General features: G+C 37.9%; 1 protein-coding gene across 2 annotated transcripts; it reads right to left on the reverse strand.

Moving 5' to 3' along the window:
- Positions 1-12,576: 12,576 nt before the first annotated feature.
- Positions 12,577-19,921, reverse strand: RTCA (RNA 3'-terminal phosphate cyclase). 2 transcript variants are annotated; one of them, XM_015870164.3, is made up of 11 exons: positions 19,534-19,921; positions 19,362-19,462; positions 18,551-18,694; positions 17,190-17,313; positions 16,682-16,740; positions 16,034-16,175; positions 14,963-15,087; positions 14,755-14,813; positions 14,075-14,169; positions 13,565-13,669; positions 12,577-13,195 (listed from the first exon to the last, which is right to left on the reverse strand). In XM_015870164.3, the coding sequence occupies exons 1-11, from the start codon at positions 19,576-19,578 to the stop codon at positions 13,097-13,099; spliced, it is 1,098 nt and encodes a 365-aa protein (XP_015725650.1). In that variant the 5' UTR covers positions 19,579-19,921; the 3' UTR covers positions 12,577-13,096. The 2 variants fall into 2 exon arrangements, with proteins under 2 accessions (XP_015725650.1, XP_085368302.1); XM_085512176.1 differs by lacking the exon at positions 19,362-19,462.
- Positions 19,922-19,960: the final 39 nt, after the last annotated feature.

The following is a 19,960-nucleotide window of genomic DNA, read 5'->3' on the forward strand; positions in this document are numbered from 1 at the left end:
TTTTTATAGCTTGCTGCAGAATGAGGTGTGGTACACATCTGTGTCATCTTCATAGCATACTCAGAAGTGTTTTGTGAACAATAAATTATTTCATGCAGGGTCCTGTGCATGTCTACAGTTGGAATGGGAGCTTTGGAAAGTGGGAGTGTAGCAGAAAAAGAGAAGTATGGACTTGGCTTGGAGAAATATGAGCTTGAAGTAGGAGGGTGAAGGAAAGATTGAAGACAGAGGAGATGGAAAGCTTTGACAGACTCATGACATAAATTTCTTGGAGGTAATCCCAAGCAGGTTTATTCATAATATCAAGCATACCTCTGTGCTGACTTGTGAGCAAACCAAAAAGTATATATTTATATTTTTTTCCCTGTATGAAACTTCATTGCATACACATTTTGTCTACCAGATATAATTCTTGTTGCTGGAGGACCTGGGGGGAAGGGGGGTAAAAGAATAGGAAAAAGAAAAATTAAAATGCATAAGATGTTTCAATTTGGAGAGAATTCTGAAGAAGGAGGGGATGTGACTGAAGTTTTCTAAATTGTGAAGGCAGTTAGTAGCAAACAACAAATACAAAACTGTTGTTTGCTAAATCATATGATGCCAGGACTGCAGGACCCCTACATGAGTGGGAGACTGGTTTAATGGAAATAATGGAAGGTACTTCTTAACACGGTAAATAGTTGGAAGCTTCTATTGCTGGAGATTGTGATGAAAGGCAGTATCAATTGGTTCAGAAGGAAAATAGTGAAAAAATAAAGAACTAAAGGATCAAGAACAAATACTAAAGGAAATAAGCAAATAGTCCTCAGGCCAATTTTGCATGTTGACCTTAAGCAGACACTCATTGCTGAAAACACACTGCCATAGTGGAATGATAGGTAAGACCCAGAAAGTTATTTCTGCCTTTTGACTCTCTGCATGGGCTTGAATGAGGCCTGCTTGGGTAAGGGGTTTATTAGCCTTTATGCTGCTTTCCTTTCTTCTGTAGTCTCTTAGAAGTTATAAAAAGAGAAGAGCTGAGTAAGAGGACTTGACTTTGGTTGGACTTGATGATCTTCAAGGTCTTTTCCAACCTGGGTAATTCTATGATTCTATGAGAGAGAAATACGAATCATCTCACAACAGCATTTCTGCAATTTTGTTTTTTTTTTCCTGGGAAATCCCCTCAGGTTCTCAATTTATTTGTGATTTAGATGCAGATTTTTATGTCTACATGATTTGTCTGCCCTCTCAGAGTCTCTATACTTAATAGCCAATTAAGTCAATGGGAATTGATCTTTCATTTCAGTAGGCCAGCTTCTATAATCATGAAGTGAATAAGCAGAGCTTGCAGTGCTCGTTTTGGGAGAGGCTGCTTTTGTGTGGGCAGCAAACTTCCTTTCCTTGAAATTACTAAGAACTTTACCAGCAAATCTCCTCCTCTGCAGCCTGATTTTCGGTATTTCCCAGGACATTTCTTCATTTGGGCAGCAGCTTGTTTTATTGGGGTTGAAAGTTCATTGTCAAGTAACTTATCTTTTTGTTGAAAATCACAGAAGGATTATAATTTCTCCCTGTGCTATCTTTCATCAAGTGCAGAGCCTCTGCCCTGGCTAAAAGGCATAAACAACAGCTCCAGACTAGCAAGTGCTTTCAGGAAGGGTCTGAGCTGCCTGGAGGTCTAGGTAAGAGCCCCTGCCATGGGGCGTGTCTTCATGACTGACAAAATAATCTGTAGAGCAGAGGACTGTGACGTTCAATCAGGTTTTCCCTGCAAATTTGCATAGCTTATAGAGTTGCCTTTTACCCTGTTACCTTGCTAATGCATACCAGTTGTCCATGAGTTTATCCCAGCAATACTGTGGGGCACTGCTAAATGTTAAAGGTAAAATGGGTCTAGATATTTAAAAGTGATTACAAAATCTGATTCCCTATAGCCAGTTTGAGACATGCTCTTTTTAAAATGTAAAGTTAAATAGAAGAAAGGTAACTTTTTAAACACTTTTGGGTAATGCTTTCAAATGATTTTGTATGTATGCTGAAGGGAACATTTAATTTCTCCTGTGACAGAGGTATTAGTTTAGTTTGTCTTCCTTTTTGTGCCTTCTTCCCCACAAAACAATTGTATCCTGTAATCAAACTCTGTCTTGTCTCTTTGGTAAACTAAAGAAATCGAGCTGCTGTAAGCTTACCTTTCTCTATAACGTTATTTCTATGGTGCATAAATTATCCTCACAGTCTTTTCTAACTCTGCTCTACTGCTGCAACATAACCTTTAACACATTAGAGAAAGAATGGTATATGATCTTGAACACTCCTCCACTTTTTAGATTGAAATATTTTTGTTATTCCATATTTGTTAAGGGCTTACAGCTGTGGAATCTTTATTAGTATTTTAGTTTTAACTATTTTAGTTTATTAGTACTAACTGTGATGTAATTCTGCAACATGGCTACCAGTTAAGCCACAAAGCCTCTTTGCTGTGGCTCGTCAGACTTAATAGATTGAAGTAGCTCTAGCATGTAAGAGCAACCACACTAGATCAGACCAAGATATTTTAACCAGAAGTGGTTAAAAGTTAATGCCTAAAAAAAATGCTGCAGAATCGTGAAGTGTATGGTAAGATCTTCTCCAAATGCTCTCCCCACGTCCAGCTCTTTTGAAGCTCAGGCTTTTTAAGTTTGCTTCTCTGCATTCAGTAGTTCACAGTGGATTTGTTTTCAGTTAGTTTGTTTTGCCTCTTGATATTATAAAAATTCACAGCATCCACAGCATCCTTATTTGCAAGGGAGTAAACACCACTTTGCTGGGTTCAATATCCTGTGCTGATAATGTCTGAGAGTTTGGAGTTTCTGTTTTATATTTTGGTTTGTCATCTTTTTAAAATGAAGGAAAGATAGAAAAACTTTGTGCAATCTTTCAACACTAAACTGCCCAGATTTCTAGATAACATCATGGACGTAAGCAACTGTAATATGAGGAACACTGCAGAGTATTGCTGCAAGCTGTCAGCAGCGGGAGGGAGGGATTTGACAGTGATCCCACAGAGCATAATTGGAGGGCTGAATGTGCAGTATCTATTAAGGAGTAATTCTCCATGCAGTCTGTATTGCCAATTGCTGTAGTTAATGTAGTGCAAATGAGTAATCAGAATTAGTTTCACATTTGAAGAATTCTCACTTAGATGTTTAACATTCAAATTTTTTATATTTTTTTTTAAAGCAAATATAAGCATATTGGATAATTACTTTCAAAAATAAGGTAACATTTTGTATGATTTACCAGAAGAAGTGTGTGAAACAATAAACCAACAGCATGCAGCAAAGATGAAACAAGCTCCTTTTGTTGGTGCCTGTTAAGAGCGTGTGATCAGAGCTCAAGTCTGTGACACTTGAAAAGAAAAGGTGTCAATTCTGAACCACAAAATTAACATCCCTGCCTGTAGTTAGATGATGAATAACTCTTTTTAGTTGTATCTCTCTTGCAGTTAAACTGTCAAGCACAGAAATCTGGAAAGCGTGTGATTTGAGTGCCTTTTAAAAAGATCCATCCTTAAGTTCCAGTTTTCTCCTGGAGAGAGACAGAAATCTGCAGTCTAGAGAAATGGAATGTGGTTCTGTGTATCTTCTAGGTTACCCTGAGATACATTCCATACAAGAGTCATACTAAAAATCACCTTAAATTTTGCATAATGTAAGTTATTGGTGCAATTTTTTATAATTTTTTAGAAGTTATGCTGTAGGATTTACTAACTTCAAAGAGGTCACAATTAGATTGAATTAAAAGCATTGATTTATTGGAGACGACAGGCTTAAAAGCCAAACAAGAAACTTTTGCATGCCATTTAATCTATTTTGCAACTTGAAGTTTGTAATCTGCAGCTATGTTTAAACATTCTTGTCAGACAGATTAAAAAAAAAAAAAAAGCATCTTGGAAGGGCAAAGTGATTTTCTGGTCTCATCATAGTCTTTCTATATTCTTCCACTTACCAGGCCTAGAGAGAGCAGTGTGTTGTCTGCACTGTACAATAAAAAAACATTCAAAAGAAACAACAATGAAACTTCCAGTTTTATGTGAGCAACAAATTGTTCATGGCAAGGATGGTTCAGCACCCAGAGTGGGTTATTCAGCAGCTGTAGAACTTGAGGATTTGTGCAGTCCAGCTGGATAAGAACCTGAGTAATGTGAGTTTAGCTTTGCTTTGAGCACAGCTGTGGACTTGGTGGTTTCCTGTGGTCACCCCATCTTAATTTTTTTCTGTAATTCTGTTACAGAGCCTTCTGTAAGTTAACTTCGCTTGCTTCGTAATGAACGATGTAATTGCTATACAGGATGAAATAAATCACAGTCAAACAGTTCTTTGTTAAGCAGCAACCAAAGTTTCTTAGGAGGATCTAAGAAGCACCCCTGAAAGCAGCCATAGGAATAGCTGCTTTTAAGGTATTAAGCATTTTTATCTCTTCAGTATAGATTACTTAAATTTAACTCTGCAGGCATAAGGCTCTCTTCTAAATCACTAGCATTGGGCACTTGTCTCAATGTCGAGTCACTTTATGACTCCTGCTAAAGTACTGTCTTCAATTGCTTCCTGAGGATAACAGTTGCAGAGTTTAATTACATACTTTGTAAGAAGTATTTCCTTTGATCTGTTTAAGATGCTTCTGTCCACTTGTTTCTGAGTTGCAATACAGAGAGACAATAGTTTGTAATCTACCACTTTTCTACTGTTCATTAATGCATGCAGTGTCTTTTTCTTAATGGAAAAGCAAACAAACAAAAAAAACCCACACCATTAAAATATCTCTTTAAAGTGTTTATGTTGAGAAATGATTTTCATTTGTCGGTAATTTCTGTAACACTTGAAATCTATTATTATAACTTCACCTTTCATAGGTGGTCATCAATCTGGTACTTAATGTTCCAAATGAAGCCCCATCATACAAAATAATAATTTTGTTTGTATTATTCTGCATCTCATTCTTTGTATAACCTCATATTATGGCATATGGCTGTCTAAGGTCAGTGAAGTCCAGCTTTGAGGAACTCTGAAAAAAGAAGAAGACAGAAAGAGGACATTTCATACTTCCCATCCCTGTTCCCCCATGGTAGGTGGAAGTTGGCCACTTACTGAGTACTAATTTCTCATGTTCCCAACCTTCTTTTAAATGTATTTGATAGCCATGTTTAGGACATGTTTAGGACTTCCTTTAGAGTATCCTTGACTGAAAATTGTGTTCAAGTGAAAGGAATTGAAGGTTCACCTGTGTTGTCAGAGACAGTTATAATATTTTTTTCTTACTATGGACATTTATATGAACTCTGAGGGTGAGGGAAGTTCGAGATGTTTTGTTTATGTAAGAATTGAGTAAAAGGGAAAAGTTTTCTAATGCTAATGCATTAGTACTTTTACATCAGCATTAGATATCAGTAGTTTAGGTTGTACTAATAGAGTAGTATTACATATAGAAAACACCTCTTCTGGTCCTCTCCTGTTTGAAAGTTCTCACTGTTCTGGATTACATGTTTTGTAATCATACCAGTAGCATTCCAGGTGCAGCCCTAAACTCCAGGGTGTATTTCTTTGTGTTGCTGATACACCACTTCTTTGAACGCATTCCTTCTCAGCTCCAACTCGTTCCTTTCATTAACCAAGAGACAAACTGGATGGAATGACTGGATGCTGGGGGCACAGGACTAACCCAAGGCTGTGAGCTTTGTCAGGATGGTTTAGTGTTCATTGCCCCTGGAGAAAGCCTGCCATGTGGATCCTGGTGCTTCCCCCAAAGATTTTGGTGAGTGGATTTAAAACTGTAGATAAAGGTGTTCCCTGAGTCACTTTCAGCAGTTTTGCTGTACAAGTGAAACATATGGATGTGTCAGCAGCTTCCCAGCATTGTTTTGAAACAGCAAACTGGTTAAGAACACATGCTATTTCTGTCATCCTGTATGCACTCACTCACTCAACAACAAAACAGAAAATAAAAAAAATAATAGTGTCAAAATCTATGACACAAGAACATAAATCTACAAATCGCTGCTGCGTGTCTTCCTACTGTCTTCTCGTAAAGAAATTGCTTAGAAAATATTTTTCCTGTGATATCTAAATTCAGCTGTTTTAAACATGCATCTGTGTAATATCTACATTTTTAATGTCAACCAGCAGATGTGTCCTTTTAGAAAAACGTGATAATGGTGTGAACTGTCAGCCAAAATTGCAACTATTTAATTCCATGAATTAAATTTGGGTGTTTGTCACCACCACCACCAGTATTATTATTTGTTTCCAAGATGGGGAAGAAATGTCTCTATTTTCATGCAGTTGCAAAGCTGTCCCAGAATATTTTTTATGGGACCCTCGAACATAATTTTTGCCCATATTTTCTAATACACCATTTAGAAATTGAATTCCATTGTCTTCTGTATCCTACCTTGTAACACTGCTTTATCTTTCAGACATACGGAGAGCCTTCATTTCTGTAAATCACTTTTAGCCATTAGGAGAAAGATGGTGGGGACATATATCTTACAGATATGGAGAAATAAGGTGAAATCCCATGTCGCAATATTTGTTCAGTTTCATGAGATATCATTTACTGTAGCTCTTCTTTGCAAGCATAGGCTAGTGCTTCATTCCTGGGATTCTTTCTCTGTGAAAATGAGTCTCCTGGTTAGACTATGGAGGAGGCTTTCAGAGATGTCCTTGAATGCTTTTAGCAGCAATTGTTGTAGTTTGCAGGAAGTAAAATGGTTTTACAAGGATTGAGACTAGCTGGAACCAGTCTGCACTTCTAATTCTGCAGTTTAACAATACTATGACATTGTAATGCTTCAGTAAGCTGTTGTGAATGTGAAAGGAGGGAGAATGTGCAAAATTAAGGTAAATTTGGGGAGACTGTGAGAAAAAGCTCACAGAATCAAGAAGTAAGTTAGTTGAAAGCAATATATAAGCAAATAAAATTGAAAAAAAGAACTGAAAGTACAACATGTGACTTTTTTTTTTTTTTTTTAATAGTTTGATCCTACTTGTCTTAATTTCTCTGTTCTTCTGCAACTGAGTCTGCAAGCTGAAGATGCTTTAATCTGCAGGGCAGAAAACGGGCAACCAGCTTTTCACTTCACTTCACTGGTTCCCATTCTAGAGACAGTGATACAAAGACAGTGAATTGCGACTACAGTGTGAGAATGAGAAAGAAAGAAAGAAAGGATTGTGTCAGAATGAGCCTGTAATTCACACCTGCTGCATTTCAGCATCTTTGTGGTATGTTGCAAAATCACAGAAAAAAACATATTTTTTGCTCAGTTTTCCTTATTCTTTTCTGCTGAATTTTGGTCTTGTTTATCTTACCCACACTGCTGATGTATCCAGGGCTGGAAACAGGTTGTCAGTGATTTACTGGAAATTGCACTTCTTGCAGTGACATAGTTGCAAAAGCAGCTTTGGGGAAGCAATTGGATTGCATTGGCTGGCTCTGAGACCCAAACTCCTGAAGAGTGAGAGGCCTGGGTTTATTTTGAGGCTCTATTGAGGAGCAGGAAAGCAGATGAAGTCTTGCTTATTGCTTCTGAGACCTAAGGAGGGAACAATGACTGGATATGTTCAAAACTCAGTTCTTCTCACAGGCCTGCAGGGACAACTGTCCATCCATTTGTGATACTGTAATCTGACAGACCCTCAGCCTTTCCATCACAAGGATAGAAGGAAACACTTAAAAGAATAAGGACAAGAAGTGGTAGGTTTCCTTCATTTCTCAATGTGTAAGTTAAAGTATTGTGTGGGAAATAGGAACCTCATGTTTAATTTCTCCCACTGCTAGAAAGGTTTTAAATAGATTTCCCTCCAAATGTCAGTAACCACTAGTTATTTATCAGGCTGTGGGAGAGAAGCTTTCTTGTCTTTCTGCATAATTACCAGAACAACACGAGCATTTATATAGAAGAAGGTTTCTTTGGTCCTGTTTGAACATCATTAAATTATCACTAGAAGCACATCTAAATTCTGCCTAAATCTGAGTTTGAGCTTGTCTCTTGATTGAGAGGCGAAGCATTTGTATTATGCTTATTTTACAGGGCGCGTATTACATAATAAACAGGATACAGAAATCTGGCTTGCAGTCAGAGAACATAAATCTTTTGGTCCTGGAGGTCACCATCTTCTGGGACGGAAGCAAACAAATGTGCCCAAAAGCACAGTTTCAAAATTATTTGCGCTGACTGGCCAAAACGTGTCTAAAGCAAACTAGTTCAAAATTGCATTGACCTTTTCTCTCTGGCAGTATTTATCATTGATTTGGTTACTGTAATTGCTTTCTGAAAGTACGAAGGATTAAGTATATTTCTGATGTTATAAAGTGTCCTTACTTAGTGTATGACATTTGGAACTGTGTTAACCAACTCAGAATATTCTGTTTCATTACTGCTTATTACTTCTCTTTTCAGCTGTGTAGGTTTTGCAGCTGATTTTAAGAACAAAGAAGCAGTATTTAAATCTCTTGATGTAGCCAGAGGTATAACAGTAATGCCAACATTTTCATACTTTGTAGGGTTTATACTTCAGCTTTAGAGGAGCAGGTCGCACTGCAACAGTTGCACACTTCAATGGGAGCACCTACAGCCACTTCTCAAAATGAGACAGTACAAGTATATATATATGGATAGGAGTGCATTACTTCAGCTGTCCTACTGAAAGGTACAAACTCTTTAAAATTTTGCTTCAGTACTATGCCAAGTTTGAAAACTATGTTCCAGCTGTCATTAATAAGGTGAAGGAAATCAGCACACTGAATGAGTTCATCAATTAGCCACATAGGTCTTTTCTTAGCCTTCCAGCAAAACCAGCATCTTAGACTGATACTTTCTTTTTTGAATTTGATCTTGTTATTTAAATTGAAGCAATTACAAGTAAATAAATAAATAAAAATTAGATAGTTAAGAATTGTTTTCAGAGATTTTTATATTTTTTAACAGAAAGAGGGAAAAAAAAGATATAATTTTGTTTAAGTTCAGAAGACAATTGTTGTGTAGCAAAATCACTAGTAAAGTTGAGTAGCTGCAGTTTGAAGTTCAGAGCTATAATGCAAGGGGTAATAAAAAGATGAAAGGTTTGAATGGGTGAAAGGCCTGGGATTTGCCAGGCTTTGCAGAATGTATTTTTTAATTCTTCCTTTGAGATCATACAGTTTGGCTTAACTCCGGTTCTTCCTTTACAGTTTTACATCTGATTATTTGATTATGAAAGTAAACTCTCCCACATAGAAGAGAATGCTAGCAATCTTGTTCTGGTAAGAGATATTTATACAGCATGACCAAGTCACTTAAACATAATGGGGCCATGTGCTTACCCTCGTTTCTCATGACTTGCCCACTGCTTAAGGTCTGTCAGCACATGTAGATATTCACTGTTCTGTATGGGGCCAGTGCTACTTCAAAGTAACTTCTTTGACTTATATGGATACTCTGTGAATTTAACAACAATAAATTGAGAATCTATCCAGTTATTATTTGAAAACAGAACTTTCAATTCAGAGTTTCCTGTTCTAGTCGATAACGTATCATCATAGGATTAGCATACTGGATTTGGAAAGCGTTGAGCAGAAAGAGTCCTGAGCAGAGAAGAGGCTGTAAAACTACTAAGAGGCGTCTGGGCGGTATGAAAGCTGGAAATCATGCAGCTTATAGTGTGAGCTTCTCCAAAGTTTTTAGCTTTTAAGTGGACTTAACCAGTAAGTTTCCTAAACTCTGAACTTTGTTCCTGAATGTACCAGTAAATCTGGGATTAAAGGAAAAATTCTGGTTCTGTTTAATTTTACGGAAGGCTGTGCTCCTTGTTGTATAGCTCAGCCTTTACAAACTTTTCTGCTGTCAAATATTAGGGAAAGTAGTAGCAATGCTTTTTGGTTTACCTATCTTACTTGATTTTTAGATCCTAATTTTACTTCTTATTCTCTCTAATAGTGAACAGAATGATTTTTGTGTTTACATTGACTTATTTTTTAATTCAAAAAGATGTAGCACCACCTTCTGATTGCTGATGTCTTATATGGAGGGTCCAAAACTGGACACAGCGTTTTCAATGTGGTCTTTTCACACTTTAGTGAACAGACTGAAATGCATAAGTTCAGAAGAGAAATAGTTACCAACTGAAGTGCATTTAAGGATGTGAGAGCACAAGGTTCAAAGATATTCTTTTTGACAGCAATGGAGTTCAGTCAGAACACAGCGCAGCATTTTCTGTTGTTTGTTTTTTGTGTATTCTTTTTTGTTATTTGTTTGTTTGTTTTGTAGCTGGCTGCATATAATGCCCTTACTCTTAGTCTTCAGACTTTGGTCTCTGCTTATCTCTGTATATCTCAGTATAGCAGCTTTCTCTGATCATTGCATTCACCTAAATACAAGCCTCTGTCATGTACATACACTGCAGATGCAGTTTGAAAGGATTAATCCTGTTTCTTTGGTATATAGAACTTCTGAGTCACTGCCACTACTTGTTTAAGCATTATTAAATGTAAGCATCTTAGCTGTATCTAAACACCCACACTGAAGTTTTTATATAAGATTCTAATATGTCCTATTAGCATAAGAAAACCCGGTGCATATGTGTAGAGCAGGTGAAACTATGCCTCATCTCTTCCTGAACAAAAGGCTAATACATTCTTACAAGTGACTTAATCCATGTTATCGCTAAAAAGGATTTGATTATGGATTGATAGAAAGGAAAACTAAATGACTTCAAGTAATGCTCTGTAATTATTAGCTAATATTCATGAAGTGCAGGAAGTTTTTAAAAAATAGCTACAAATTGCATTTAATATGCCTTTATGTATTAAGCAGTGATATATAACTATCTATGTTTTTTGTTTAATTTCCATAGGTTTCTGGGGCCTTACTGCAGCTTTCCTGTTCTCAGCTACCAGAGTGACCTGAGCATCTGAGATTTTCTTGTAAAAGAGGAATCTTCTGAGTAAGGTAGGTCTGATTATATGGTTTCCTTCTGAAATAACTAGTAAAGAACTGATAAATTGCTATGCACACCTTTCTAACCTTTCCTGTAGCAGAAAGTAACTTCCCTTTAAGAAACAGTCCCTCAGCTTAAGAAATAAAGAAAAAAACAAACAAAAATAACTCTCTTGCCACATAAAATGCCAACTGAGTGCAATTAGGTTCTGTTAGCAAGTTGCCCATAAAGACTGTTGCACCTTCATCTTGGTAAACATTCAGAACTTGATTGGACAAGGTCCTGAGCAACCTACTGTAAGTTAACAGTGCTTTGATTAGGATGTTGAATTAAATTACAGCCAGCTATCCACTCAGCTGCAATCTCTCCAGTAGAGGGAAAATTAGTCAAGTGCAGTAATTCTCCTGAATTAGGGAAACAGGTAAGCAGAACGAAACAAACAAACAAATAAAAAAGCACAGAAAACAATTCTGGAAGACTTTTTTCAAGGTCTGTTTTTTTTTGTTGGTTTTGTGTTTGGTTTTTTTTTGGGGGGGAGGGTGATTGTTGTGGTTTTTTGTTGTTGTTGTTGTTGTTTGTTTGGCTTTTTTTCTGGTATGTTCTATTTTCTTCCTAAAGGAAACACTGAAAATCAACAGCACAGAGAAGCGATTTCCGAATGCGTCAGGCATAATTCAGTGGGTCTCTGCTGCCCCCTCCGGACTATTCACAGTAAAAACAATTTCCAGATAAGACTTTTTAAATCAGAAATTAATAGCGTCCCATTTTTTTTTGGACTAGTTTCTGGTGGGTAGAGGGAAAGAAACATAAAAGTAAGTAGATAGTTAACTAGATTGTTGGTGAACATTTTCTTATACCAGTGGTGGTGGGGTTCTTTTGACCGTATTGGGGGGGGGGGGGGGGGGCACATTAATTTTAATAAGCAAGACAAACCTTTAGCAGCTGCGTTCAGCAGCTACAACAGAGAAAAAGATCTTAGAGCAAAGACTGAAAGATGGGGGAAACCTGTAAATCAATTCAAGCTTCTAGAATGCATATATTTCTAGTTAAATCATTCTAACTTGGTGATTTAGTACTTCATATGCAAAGCAAATGATGACCCATTATTCTATCTTCCTTTTAATTCAGAATAAACTTTCTTAGCAAGATCAAGGCCACATTGGCAAAAGTTCTTCCTTACCTAGTTCCCAAACAGAGGATAAGAACTGTGTGCTTACGCCTCAATACACTTGTATGTGCACTGCTGTGTAGAAACATGAACATGTGTATATATACACACAAATACATACAACATTTCTCTAATCTCACTTGGAATTAATTACCTTCATTAAGAAGAAACAACGGTTTTGATGTAAATGTAAATCCATTACCACTAATAAGCTAAAAGCAACAGCTGTACCTAGAAGAACAGACCATATCATAGTTACTGTTTTGTGTTTGAGATGTAATGTGGTACATTTTCTAAACTTACCTGCAAAGTTTTTTTTATAAAACTGTTAAGAAGAGAATATGTGAAAGAAAATTTATGTGTGGGGTATTTGTACAACACTACAAAGGGAAAGAAGTTACATTTCTGAACAGTTAGTGTCTGTCAGATTCCTAGAAACACAACCTACTGAGGTAACAGCAAAAATAAATACCAGGCTTTCATATGATGCTACTGCTTTATTCTTTCCTCATACACAATTTAAGCAAAATAGCTGAGAACAGAGATATGGATTTGATAGTGCCCTTATTCCATATACCTAACATAAAGGATTCAAAAGAATCAAACGTCCACATTTTAAAGGGGAAAGGATACATCATCTATGTATTTTTTCAAAACTGAAATTGTTGTTCTCTATTCTGGTGAATCTGAATTCTTAAAGCTTCTAAGCTGCCCAAATACATACACTGTATTCTGTTTGCTGTCCTGTCTGTACTCATTTTATTGATAATAGTAAAAAAGAAAAGTTTCCATTTCTCACACCATAGATTTGCTTGGCACAGCATGGGAAAACTTGCTATCATCCTTAAGTTAAATCAAATTGATTGGATGTGACAGAAGGATTCTACAGTTCCCGTATATGTTATACGTCCATTGAAATATAGTGCAATGCATCACTGAGGTATGTTGAGTTTATTTTGCTTTTGAATCTTCCTTTTTTCTTGTTTCTTTTTAAACTCTATAAGTTAGAGTTTATCATCCCCATTCCTTGGCATTCAATGATGTAGGTATCTTTACTGGGATCTTCCTCTTCTGATTTTGTCACAGTAAATTTGGCCTAAAACAGGATTAGAAATATGAATCACAAACTCAGTTATACATAAGCTTAAATCTTCAATATGCGATGCCCACTAATCACACTACTGTTTGTTTATGCATATTATAGATTGGACTGATTTCATTGAAAAAATTAAAGTGGTAGAAATATCTAAACATTCTGAAGGCATTTAACTCTAAGGTATACCCAGTTTTTTTTACTGGCAGCTCTTATATTAACATTGTAGCTGTTATTCTATCAGTGTTAGTCCTCCATTATGAAATTCAGTTCACACTATCTGCTAAATAAAAAGTGAATATATACAACTGCACCCTTTTTAGTTACTGGATGACAACTGACAGGTGAAATTTCCTGAAGTTTTGGACTCACCTTTGTTAGCTGCTCTGCAAAGTGTATTGCAGTTTGAGTATGAAGTGTAACTGGTCCACTTTTCACTCTAGATACTCCCTTCGCTAATGCCATAAAAATGATCAGCTGAAAGGGGAATGAAATTCTTAATTGAAATTAGGCAAGCAAGACAAACAGCAAGACTTCCTACATACTTGGAATGCCAAATGGAAGCAAATTACTAACACATTCTTCCGTAAATACTTAGATTTGCAGGAAGGGAAAATGTAGAGATGCAGTGCAAAGCCAAAGCATCTGTGGTTGCTAAGAAGCATATATATTATGCTAATTCTAGTGAAGTTGTGATCGCATCCAGAAACCTCTAAGACACCTGACTATTAACTAACTATGCCACAGAAGTCTGTGGACATACAACCTAATTCTGAAACCTATATGCTGTTCTTTCACTGTTCAGACTTATGTTATTTTCAGGTAACATACATGAATGATCTTGTTACTTCAAATGAAGGTGATAACATATAGGATCCTTACTTGGTCTTGTAAAGAATCATCCACAGCTCCACCATGTTTAAGATTCTTAAGCAGTATCTCAGCTGCTTCAATGCCAACCTTGTCAGAATTTTTTCCTAATGGAAATCCAAGAAGTTAGGATGCTATCGCTTATTTGTAACATGTAAAAAATACAAGGAAAAAAACAACCTTAACACACCAACAGAAATTATCAACTTTTTAGAACTTATTTCCATACTTTCACCTCAAACATCTACTTGAAAACACTCACATCATATGATGATATATAGCACATATCCCCAAAGCAGTGTGAAGCATGTTGCCGCAGTTAGAGTCAGATAAGCATTTTAGTCAAATCATTTAGATGAAAAGCACATCTGTTCTTTTTAATCTAGATAAACATCCAGATTCAGCACTGAACAAAACCTTCACAGGAAAACCACAGGGCATGTACACGAAGTCCAAAAGTATTTTCCGCTTTTGTCACTAGGCAGAAGCAGCACAGAAGTACAGAGCACAATTTTATTTACAGTTTAAAATCTGTTCATTTTCACTGACCCTTGTTACAGAGCAGCATCCACTTAGAAACAAAACAATAAAAAACACTCTAAGCATCAGATCTTTGAACAGATTATACTCAAGATTCCTATTTGTTAATAGTATATTAATTTGATTCAGAAAGAGATATACTTCACTCTTACCTCTCTTGCCAAGCGATGATCCAGCTAACAAACAACCTGTTGAAGTCTCTGCAACAATACTGAGCAGAAAAAGCAGAATAAGTATTAAGAAAAAAAATCACTCAAATTACAATTTATTTATCGGATAATTAATCAAGATCTTGCTAATCAACCAGCTAAGTAACCAGCAAAGTTACATGCATTAACAGGAAGTATGAGTTCATCTTACATTATTCCACTTCCAGTCCCAAAGGCTTGATCATCAGGTTCTCGAACAGTCTGAATATTAATGTAAAGGTCTCTGATTTCTTTTCTGATGCATCTCACTGCTGCTGCCGACATGTCTTTTGCCAGCTAACAAGATACGAGGTAAAAACATAAATTAATTAAATGATATAATTATAACAATACTTTTTCATCATAAGCCAAATAAAGATTTAATTTTAGTCTTGATTATCTCAAGACCACAGGCTATAAAAACAAATAAACAAACAACAACACACCAAACTGACAACAACTATGTACAGTATATGCTCTGTAATAGATACTGTATGAAATAATAATTTTAAAGGCACTTGGGAGGAGATGAAGCTCATCCCATCCATGTGATCCAATGGGAGAAAAAGATTGTAGCCAATGAATAGGGTTGGAGATTTTAAGACCAAAACCACCACTCTTCAAGAGCTCTTCAAAAATTAACACCCTCCTCCTCTCCCTTCCTCTTGTGCTTCTGAGGCTGTGTGTGGGAAGGAACCCTGAGGAGATCCCACTACTTGTTCCCTGTAAACATGGACAGGATGGGAATAATGGAAAGAAGGGGTACAAAGATCAAATGTATCTGTTTTGTCATCTTTGGCTAACCCACCCTTAACTTGTTCTGTCTAATTCTGTTAACAGTGGTTGAAAAGACTGATTCTATCTCACCTCTGTTTACCCACAAATCTATGAAAAGCCACTGACTCAGATTTAAGATAATCCACACAAACATGAATGATGCATAGGCATAAAATGCCCTTCAATACATACTCAATATTTTTGAATAGTTATATGAAGAAAGTCACTTATACTATTATCATATCCCATTTTAGCTGCTACTGCATTCCTAAGCAATAAGTGCATCTTAGAACGTCCAAAATTCTTTATTACTGCCCGATTAACCAAATCCCTTTAATACAACTACTTGGCTTGCATGTGGAAGACTGCAGAATACAGGAACAGTGCAAGTATGCAAGGTACATTTCATGCAATTTTATATAGGTTTATGAAGTTGAATACTACTGAGGCTATTATCAGCACTCACTTTTATAGGCAGTGCTCCAGCAACAAATGCTCTTCCATATATCTTTGTCACGGTGCCACGTTCTGTTAAGTCTATTGGACTTAACTCTTTGACTGGTGACATCTGCACTACAACTTCACCACCTCCCTGAGGATAGTAGCCCCTGCGTACAAACATGAATCAAATATAATTAACTGCAAAGATCACAAGGAAACTAAGAAAATAGCTGGGAGTGTCCTCATAAATTTTATGATAAATTTTTATTTACTTTGCTCCCATATATATGAATTTTGTTGGTGTGGCTTAGAAATGTTTATAAGACAAGTTTATTCTTTAATAGCATTATCTCATAGCATGCAACTTATTAACTGCCAAAGAGTAATGTAACTAGCACCTCAGAAAAAGCTAGATAAATTCAGCATGCATTTTGAGGGGTAATTCACAGGAAGCATTATAACAGTAACTGAAATCTCAGCAATGAAAAAAAAAGACAAGAAAGAGCTGCATCACATTCATCATACAGTGATGGTCCACAAAGGGGCAGCTAATGTGCTTTAGTTAATGAATTATAAATTCATCCCACAGGTGGATTCAGGGCACCGTGCATGCCTCCAAGTTCACACACTGCTTTAGTAAGGCCTGTTTCTGTCTCATGACCCAGTAACTCACCTCTTTTTTATGTCACAGTTAAATGTAAAATTAAATTTTTCAACTATTGGCTTGAAAACCTGAAAAACAAGCAAATATAAAAACATAGAGTGAATCTCTTACACATTACTGTATTTCCCCTTAGTAAATAAACAATCAAAAAAGTTCAAAACAAACATTTGGATTATGTTATTAAAAAATAATAATACAAAGGCAATCTCCTCCATGCAGCTTATTTGAAGTTCCTTGTACTTTATTCAGAATAATAGTTTGGGTTAAAGGATTCTCTTATGGAAAAAGAAAGAGAAATTCCTAACAATTCACATATAGTAACTAACAGCAAAAACAAAAATTGTCGTTTCAGGGAATTCCATTATACACTGGTTGCTCTCTACATCCAATACATAAATAGGTCAATATTCTCATGCCTATTGTGCAATTACATGTTGCGGTAAGAGGAGCAGAAGTACAACAGTTACACTGCATACACACACATAAGATACACCAAGCCAAAGGAATTTTTCCCTACCATGACTGTGTAGTCGATCTGAGGAGCCATCTCAGCATTTGTCCCACCTTTAAAATGCAGTTCTGATGGGGAGGCAGCAAACAGCACACAGGGCATTGCTACCTGCATTAGCAGACACACACTCCTACAAGGAATTATAAGATACTCAGATGTCACATAGTCATAATCCATGTACAATCACTACACGTCAAAGGCAAATAAATGACTTCCCAGAGCATTTATTTACTTGATTTTTAACATTATCTATAAAGTAAGCATATTGTTTAACATTTGCTAAACTAAAACTTCAGATCCCTAGCAACCCTACATATAAAAGTTTTTGCTTTACAATAATTTTATCTTTAAAATAAAAGTAATGTAGCTTACTTAATATACTGACAGTACTGTGAAAATTGTAGGGCTAGACTGCAGACAGTAAAACAGGAAGGTTTAAACAGCAATTTTAACATTGTAATAATTATTTTGTTATAAAGTATATAAAAACCTACAAAATTTCCTAGAAGCTGGTCAACATCTCACACAAGAGAATGCAGGGCCATAGAAAATATGCTCTGAAGTGTGTGACTGCTTCATAACTGAATCCTCTACATTACATAATTAAAAAAACCCCTTCCAATATATTTTCCAAAACTAAATTTGTTCAGCAAAATCAACGTGTCTCACTTAGCTTGTGCTACCAAGTTCACACCAGTCTTCTTCCCTAGCTGAACCTATCCCACTCATTTTTGCAACAGGTTTGAAGAACAAATGATCCAACACAGAAATACAGAAGAAACACAGGGACAAAAACCAGTGGATGGAACGTATTGCCAGATCCTGATGACCAGGATCCCCTACTACACCACCACGTGAGTAAGCACTGCCTTTAAATTGACTTGATTAGATAAAGAGGATCAATTCAACATGTTATTGTATAATCAATCATTTAATATCAATGCATTTGCTCAACACCAGGTATGTAATGGTTTTACAATTTCATATTTGCAGTTTCTAAGATACTGATCTAATTTGATGCACTGACTCAACAGTTAAAGTACAAATAAAAGAAAATAAGATACATTTTTAAATGCATGGGCATGTGGCTTTTAGTTAACATTAATCAAGTTTTCAACTTACTTATCATGTTAACTTCCACTTGTATGTACTTTATTAATACACACCCTGCTTACATTACTGGTCTTTTGGTCAAACATATCAGGTAGCAAAGATTACGGCTCATCAGCCATGTATTAATGTTCTTTTATTCACCTCTTTTGTGAGATTTTTAAAGTTACCAAAACCTAATCTGTCATGAATTTAATGTCACCAAGAGCAGTTAAGAGCAGTTACTTGCCAGTCATTATCCATGTTCAAAGACATACCCTGCTGTTTTGGTATCTGCTACGTGGGTTCCACCTTTGATCTTCCCAGGAGTGAAAGTTATTTCTGTTGAGCCAATTTCTCCGCCCTCCAGGTTCCCATCACATAAATCTCGAACAATCTCCAGTCCAGACAGATGCTGAGGCCTTAACATCACAAATACTAAGTTAAGATGCGTACAAGCAGAATACACAGTGATGCTTACATTAAAAACAACAACACAAAACACTAAACATCAACTAATAAGTGAAATCGCAGACTTCAAACAAGGATCGGAAATTCAGTCTGGTTCCTACAGTATTTCTCACTATTTCATGACGTGCTGAAGATGCCACTAAGGCTGTGTGGTATCATTTTGTTCAGTAGCTTCCAACTTTCTCCAGGCTGCAGGCTGTAAAGCACATTACTAACTGACAGCTCAGCTAAACAACTAAACAACTGCTTCGGGACGTACAGGTAGCACTGAAACGGTTTTTAACACGGTATCTCTGTGAGTAATGCCTCAGGGAGGCAATATATGATATTAACTATACATTGCCTCACATCATGCGGCTGTTTGGCACTGAGTATTTCTCAGGTGCGACGGGTGTGGCCCAAGGGCGTTCCGTTCTCCTGGCACAGCGGCGCCGGGGAGAGGCGGATGCGCTGCGGGCACAGGGAACGCAGGCGCAGGGGCTGAGTGCGGACGGCTCCGCTCTCGTCTTTCCAAGGAGGTGAGCCACGGGCAGCGTTTTGCGACTGAAAAAGCCCTCTCAGAACATCGGAAATGCACGATTTCTGTCTTCGGAAGCCGGGGCTCGGCAGGGCCGTTACCTGAGGCCGGGCTGGCTCCTCCCGGCGCGGATGCGGCGCACCCTGAGCGGCAGGCCCAGCAGGCAGCTCAGCGCCGTGGACACTCGCAGGATCTGCCCGCCCTGCAAGGAACGACGCTCGTCAGGTGCAGGGAACGGCACGGCACAACCCGCCCGAGCCCAGCGCTGCTCACCCCCTCCATGATGCCGCCGTCTATCTCCACCCTGTCCCCGTCCATGGCTGGCACCCAGCGGAGCCGTCTCTCGCGGAGCTCCCCGCCGTACAGATGCGATCCGGGCCGGGCCCGGAGGACAGCGAGAGCTCGGCGGAGCACCGTACTCGGGAAGCAAAGCGAAGCGAAGCGCGGTGCCTGTGCCGGGTGGCGGCGGAGCAGGCGCAGAGCGGAGCCTCCCGCCCGCAGCGCGCTGGGGGCGGCACCGCACAGCGAGGCGCCGCCGGGTCCCACCGCCCCGGAGCCGCGGGAGGGGCCGGAGCTGCCCGTCCCGGAGCAGAGCTGTGCCGCGGGGCCGCCTGCGGGCGGTATCCGTCACGCCGCCCGCGCTGTCCCGCACACACACAGCGGGGCCCCACGGCCACCCCCAGCCCGGCTGGTTGGCTGC

Source organism: Coturnix japonica, chromosome 11 (genome assembly GCF_054131305.1).
Source record: "Coturnix japonica strain WE chromosome 11, WE-NBRP24, whole genome shotgun sequence".
In the NCBI taxonomy this organism is placed as follows: domain Eukaryota; kingdom Metazoa; phylum Chordata; class Aves; order Galliformes; family Phasianidae; genus Coturnix; species Coturnix japonica.